The sequence below is a fragment of the Scomber japonicus genome, chromosome 10, assembly GCF_027409825.1.
Source record: "Scomber japonicus isolate fScoJap1 chromosome 10, fScoJap1.pri, whole genome shotgun sequence".
NCBI lineage: Eukaryota > Metazoa > Chordata > Actinopteri > Scombriformes > Scombridae > Scomber > Scomber japonicus.
In genome coordinates, this window is record NC_070587.1 from 8,720,451 (window position 1) to 8,727,441 (window position 6,991).

The window sequence follows — 6,991 nt, forward strand, 5'->3', positions numbered from 1 at the left end:
CAGCTGATTGTTGGAAAGTTTGACATACACATATGCCTGTTTTTATGATGGTAGCTGTGTACATTTAGAACAATAACAATTAATACGTTGCTAGGTAACCGCAGGCTGGATTGTGTTCATCACCTAGGAGACACTATCATACTAGAACATTATGGGAAACTATAGGCCTACCTTAATTAAGAGCTCAGCTTAAACTCATCAACATTTATCATGACAGTTTACAAAATGAAATGTGGGGGAAAAGCTATTTCCAATGCTGTTTATTTAATATAAATAATACAATAAAATTAGATCTAACACAAAACATCTTGTGCAATTAATGGAACATGCAAACACATCTTAATAATAATGAGGCTAATACACAATCAGGTTCTTGCCTTGTACATAGCCAACTGTAGGTAGTCTTTCTATAAATGTTTATTTTTTTAACATGCCAATATACACAGTGTACTTACTTCATTTCTACAGCACTAAGGATATTTTGTAAGACAAACCAGAACATCAGAAACAAAAACCATCCTGCTGGTTGCGTATTCAGCATTTTTGTAATAAATCCTGCTGGGTTTTATTAGGGCACTCTAGGCTTGTCGGACACAGGTGAGATTTGGCACAAATGGCTGTGATCAAGAAGGACGGCTCCAAGGGCATGAATTCATGGTATGTATCAGAGTCACAGTTAACCTGTGGGGGGAGGATACATTGAAACATGGGATCAGACATAGGGAGGAAATGTGATCAACACAAAATTGAAAGAGAATAACAAGTACAGTACCTGAGAAAAAGATGTGAGAAACAAACGAGTGTGTGAGATTCCTGAGATGGACGTGTCACTTGGGTTGTTCAATAGACTCTGGTGATAAGCCTGAGGAGTAAAGGTGGACAAAATGTGGATGAGTGTAATGTTTTGTCCTTCACACACACACACACACACAAGCCTGAAAATGGCTTCTCACCTGCAATGCTATCTTGAGTGCTGAATACTGCACCCACACCTCCTGCTGCTGCGCTGCTGAGAGAGAAAACGCTCCACCTGTGCCTGCTTTCTCTGTCACAGTGAGGTAGTGAGCCCACACGCATTCCCCCACAGCATGCACCGACTCACTATGAGCATAAACTACAACACAACAGAGACACCGATATGATATGACAGTAAACACTCTATAGACAGAGCAGGGAAGACAGTTTTACATAGAAATCTAAATATTTAAATTTGACATATGTGAGCTTCTCTTACCATCAGGCAGGAGCAGGTGGAGGATATCTTTGGCAATGAGGAAACCTATTACACCATAATTCATGGCTCTGTTTAAAAGAAGGAAAGTATTTACTATAATGGTCAATAATTAGTACAATATGAAAAAACTATTACCACTGCATGCTATGCTTTACCTGGGATAGGTAGGATGGAAGAGAGGGGGGGCAAACATTCCCAATGGAAAGATGAGCTCATCACTGCGGCGAAATGGTGTGATAGACAGACTAAAAGGAATAAAAATGTATAATATTAGACATGCAAATATACACAAATATATGAATGCATGCTCAGGAATCTATATTCTGTAACTTTAAGATTTAAAGCAGACACTTACATGTCAACTGCTTCATCCTCCTCAGTCAAGAGTTTATTCCGTCTCTTTTGCCTCATAGACAGTAGCTGGACGTAGTTGGAGAAGAAAGTATGTGCGCTGACTGACACCTGAAATTGTACAGGTTTAGGAGTGAGTGGTGTTTCCAGCTGTAACTGCTCTCAGAAGTTACAAATATAAAACAGGTGTACTCCTAGGTTTACATTATTAAGTGCTTCTCATTCATAATCACATTAACTATTTCGATACTCTCATTGAGCAGTGAGGTAGTGATAAATTAAAGAGAGGTTTGAATTGGTGGTCAAAAATTGTAAAACCACAATGTTAACCTAGATTTCGCTCCAATTTTATTAAATGCATAAGACAGATAAGCTCTATTGTTAAGGGGGTTTAACTTAGGTTGGTAGATTTAAACCTTCTCATGGAAAAATGTTTAATCACTTGGCTTTAGGGCTGGAACTAATGATTATTTTCATTATCAATAAATCTTAGTTTTCTTGGTTAGCCAATTTAAAGTCTCTAAAATGTTGAAAAATAATGAAAAAAGGGCATCCACAATTCCCCAGAGGCCACATTGATGTCTTAAAATTGCTTCTTTTTGTTTTTTGTTTAACTGTCATAAGTGAAAAGAAAAGACCGCAAATCTTGGGGCCATCAAACATTTGGCATTTTGCTTGACAAATTACTGAAACAACTGATTATTAAAACAGTTGCCAATTAATTTTCTGAGGATTGACTGATCGATTAACTGACTAATCTTTGTGGCTTTACTGAGCTTCACCAGGGACAATCTCAAACTAAGAGCTTAATATTTTCATTACACCTAGTCTATTAGAGCCATTGGGGATCAGTGATGTACCTTAGAAAAAAGTAGCTCCAGCTCGGCTTTGTCAGTGATCTTTTTCGTAGCCCAAAGTCTTGGAATTAGAGACTCAGCCTGGAGAGAGAGAGGAACATAATTGGTATCAAAATGTGGTTTCAAAGAGAGAAGTGAAATAACGATCCTTGCTGCATATTACCTTTTTCATAGACTTTTGATCTGCCCAACTGAGTTCATGTAATGTGGGTTTGAGGGAGGAAAAAATATTCTGAATAATCTTCTCTGCCTGTTGAACAAAAAAAGTCTTCAGTATACTTCATATCAGCCTTATTAATATAATCTCCACTGGATTTATACTGTCCCAAATCCCCCTGATGCCTCCTCACCTCTCTGTGTTCTGTCCTGTCTCTAAGAAGGTGTGTGAGAACTGTGTCAAATCCTCTCTCAGTTTCCAACACACAGTGTTTCCAACGAGGAGGTTCCTGGAACATGAAAGATTTGACTAAAACAAACCAACTCATTGGTCACATTTATTCAGAGAATATTGTTTGTTTTGTTTCCTCACCTCTTCAGAGTTACCCATAGCCTTGATTTCAGAAAACCTGGAATCCATGGCTGGTATCAGGGTGTGCAGCAGATTTAGGACCATGAAAGTATGAAGGGGATCACTGAGTGGGATCAAAGCGGGCAGCAAAGAGTCAGAAACCACAAAAAGAAAAGGTCTATTCATGTTTGATTGTTGGTCGTTCTTTGTCACTTACAGTACCTGGTGCCCAGATTAGGCCTGTTCAGCCATTTGTTGATGATACGGGACATTTGCACAATGTAGGGTAAATTATGCAGAAGGACGTGATCATCTTCAGTGAGGTGGAGCGGATGGAAAGCAGCCTGAAGACAACGCAACCAATCAATGGCAGGGGACTGACTCTGTGGGCACACACACATTACATAAACATGAATAATTACAATGGTTTCAAACACAGTACGTGTGTAGTGGCCGCTTCCCCTTCGTGTACCTGTAGCTCTTTGATGGTCATGCGCTGATGGAGCTGTCCTTTTGACAGGCGATAGGGCAGAGGTGAAGAGGCCACAGCAAGCTCAGACGACAGAGAGATGAACATCCCCACATGGATCATTCTGGTGTTTTGAGGGGCTCCCAGCAGCGCCACGTACTTCTGGCATGATTCCAAGAATGGAAATAGCATCTATATGAAAAGAGGATGACAGGAGAATGCATTAGTGGAATGAAATAACAGAATTCATATATATTTCTTGAATCAATAGAGGATTGGGTCATTCATCAACCTGAGCGTTTGATCGAGACTTCTCTGTCCTGTTGTTCCACTCAATCGGGATCAACAGGTCTGGCTGATCAATCTGTTGACAAAGAGTCTTAAGTTAATGGAACAGAACAAAGCCCTGCTTTACCATGGCAGAATTTAAATGATCTTAATTGATACTGGCCTGTATGTATCTTTTGGCCGTCCCATCATTTGGGTCTTTGCCAACATAGAGGTTGAAGAATGGAAAGGTGGCGTAGTCTCTCATTAGCAGGCTCAAGGTGGCGTTGAAATCGTTCTGATTAAACTGGCCTGATACTGCCCAACCTCCCAGCTGCATATAAATAGAGAGAGGTGAGGAAGACAATGACGATGATAAGAAACAAATAATGTGAGGGTCACATCTCCTATGTGAGACAATAAGCGACAAACATATCAAGTTGTAGTTGTTAATTTAAAAAAAATTCTTTGGGGATTTATCAGCTCATAGCCTACATTTTATGTAATTATCTCACTTTCTGGATGAGTTTGAGGAAGGGCTCTGCTCCAGCATCCTCTATGGATTTGGTGTCCAAACAGGAATGGTAGAATACTTTGGCCTTCTGCACTGCCAAATTAGTTGTCGTGTCATTGGATTCTGACAAATACATACAGGGAAACACAGATGATATCATACAGTGAAGTGACGTACTTTGTAATACACCAATGTGACTGGATAAAGCAATACAATGCACTTTGATATATATTAGAGACCATTTTTAATCAAATGTGTCAGCAGACTCCTACCCAGAATCTCACTGAGATACTGCAGCAGTACAGTTTTTCTGTCCAGTATTTTCCCCTCTCTCTGTCCTCTGTCTTCTCTCTCCTCACTTTGTCTTCTCCTCTTTGACCACATAGTATTTTCCCTCTGGTACTGTGGATGTCCAGGGATACCATGCCCTCTTTGTCTCCCCCCATTGTCTACTGAAAGTCTGTCAGATCCACACGAGAACAAGAAGTAGTCACAGGGCTGTGTGAAGGGATCAGCAGACATGGAGAGACGGACTGAGGCCCTTTGACAGGCTGAGGAGAGACATGTCACTGTAGGGAGGAGAGAGATAGGAGTTAGACAAAATGGCAACATCTGAATTTATTGTGCATGTTGTTGTATTTCTCTAACGTCCTACCGGCACCTTCCTGGTGGTAACTCCCACTTTGGTGATGCATGTAGTAAATTAGTCCCAGACTGGCAGCACACAAGCAGAACAGCAAAAAGAGGAGAGAGAGCAGCCTTTGTCGTTTTATCCAGAGTGAATTTGCTCCGTTACCAAGCTGCTGCTCAGTGTTAGACTCTAACTCTAGTTGCTGAAGCTCAGGCTGGGGCTGGGCTTGTTGCTGGGCCTCTGAAGGACCTTGGGTGGGGACTGGCAGCTGAGACAGAAGTGGAGGCTGAAGCCCCCTCTCAGGTTCTGGCTGTGACAATGGTTGGACTGATAGCTGAGGCTGGAAGTGAATAAGTAAAACCAGAGTTTAAGAAGATCAATTGTGATAACTAATGTACTTTTTAAGTGTTTGCTTCACTAATGTTCACTGGTGCAGATGTTAGTACGATGTATCCTACTGTTTCTTCTTGACTTGTTATGCTCTATATCCAAGAAATGTACACTCACGATCCCTTGTCACAAGCTGTATATTTTCAGTATGTATGAGCTGTAAGCTTATAAATCAAAGGGTGAAGTTCTCCTTTAAGAGAGTGTCATTTGAATAGATTTTAGAGTCCCAAAGGGGTAAAAATATTTCACAACACAAAAACAAAGAAAAACTATTTAACAAATCTGTGATTTTGTTATTTAACAACCTCGTGAGGGATCCAGGCCACACTGATATAGATGAATAACTTTCTAAACTAAATAAAATAAAACAATGAGTGAATAGAAGACATCAAGCTATTATTATTATATTATTATCATGAACCTTTCAACTAGAGGCTCAACAGTGATTTCTGACATCCCAAAACTCTCTTCTCATCCACATCTAATCAGCAGTTACAGCTGAAGTCACTATACAATGCTTTAATGCTTCAATTCAGTTTCTGAAATTAAACTGTAATGATCAAACATTACCAAGAGCTGTTAAATGATACAAATATTAATGTTTTCAGTTCTATTAAAGCAAACATGACACTAGGTTAAACTGCTTAAATATATACTGACATATGTTTACTGATAATGTGATCAAATATAACTTTAAAGTGAAACAAATCAAATGTTAATTGATGCTGATAAGCTGCTTGTCTGTGCATGTTTTGTCTTAATTTAAAAGTTTTTACCATTACCTGGAAAATGCTGACTAAAAATGATCAGTTTGTACTTTGGCATCCAACACAGTTTGCAGCATGTTGTGCACAAACTGCAGCATGTTGTGCACAAACTGCAGATTTCACTCAAATTACTTTAAAACCACATAACTTGAATTATATCATTTTCAAGGAGCATTGACGGCTCTGCACCAACCTCCAGCAACTAAAACATTCACAGTAACCTCATTGCCATGTGAACACAGTAAACATAGCTTCATAACAACATGGTCAGCTTTTTTGTTTTTGTGAAGTCCTACCTCAAGTTCTATTGGAGTTTCACTCATTCTTAACATATGGACGTCTTGCTCTGTTTCTCTCCAGTGTGTTGCATCCTCTGTCTTTTACATTTGACGCTTGCACGTGTTGCCTCCTCCTTCTCCGTCAAACAGCTGTCATCTCAGCTCTCTATCTCTTTTCATCACTCACTTGTCTCCTCATCTGACGCTGATAAAAAAAACTTACTCTCCTTTCCAGACCCCAGTCCAGTTTTTACTGCGGGACATGTATTGGGTGATGTTTTGGGATTTGTGAATTGAGGAAAAACACAACATGAAGACTCTCTAAATCCCACCTGTCTATGGATTCACAGGTGGTTGAAGCTGGTTAGTTAAGGCCAACAAATTGTTTTTGCTTATACATTGTTACGTAGCACTAAATGAGGGCAAACCTTTCCTGGAAAGTAAACACTCTTAAATTCATACGCACACATGTCCGCTGTCGTCATTATCAGTGCAACTCATGGCTGGCAACAACTGATAGAGCAGTTTGGTGTCCTGGAGGTTGTCTAACAGTGTAGCACGTCATTGAGTGTCTGGGGGGAAGCACGTTTCATGGATGTCACATGGAGGCAGACCAGAGAGAACATGGTGGCACAAACAAATATGACAAACTGTAATATAAAACTCTTTACACTCAGTGGCTACTTATAGTATGCTACTAACATTACTGAATGTGTGTATTCAGA

General features: G+C 39.8%; 1 protein-coding gene across 1 annotated transcript; it reads right to left on the minus strand.

The window, feature by feature from the left end:
• Window positions 1-425: 425 nt before the first annotated feature.
• On the minus strand, window positions 426-6,414 carry kel (Kell metallo-endopeptidase (Kell blood group)). Its single transcript, XM_053326513.1, has 18 exons — window positions 6,285-6,414; window positions 4,856-5,171; window positions 4,473-4,769; window positions 4,202-4,323; window positions 3,871-4,020; window positions 3,712-3,783; window positions 3,423-3,611; window positions 3,173-3,333; window positions 2,972-3,074; window positions 2,793-2,888; window positions 2,606-2,692; window positions 2,446-2,523; window positions 1,590-1,696; window positions 1,390-1,479; window positions 1,235-1,302; window positions 954-1,114; window positions 773-862; window positions 426-681 (listed from the first exon to the last, which is right to left on the minus strand). Exons 1-18 carry the CDS (start codon window positions 6,318-6,320, stop codon window positions 535-537), a joined length of 2,370 nt encoding a protein of 789 aa, XP_053182488.1. The 5' UTR covers window positions 6,321-6,414; the 3' UTR covers window positions 426-534.
• Between the last annotated feature and the right edge of the window lie 577 nt (window positions 6,415-6,991).

Excerpts from the sequence above, each read along its gene's own strand:
- kel (XM_053326513.1), bottom strand. The coding sequence starts at position 6,320 with ATGTTAAGAATGAGTGAAACTCCAATAGAACTTGAG. Across the intron at positions 3,784-3,870 it reads CGGCCAAAAGATACATACAG|ATTGATCAGCCAGACCTGTT; the intron begins GCCAGTATCAAT and ends CTTTGTCAACAG. Across the intron at positions 1,480-1,589 it reads GAGGATGAAGCAGTTGACAT|TCTGTCTATCACACCATTTC; the intron begins GTAAGTGTCTGC and ends TATTCCTTTTAG.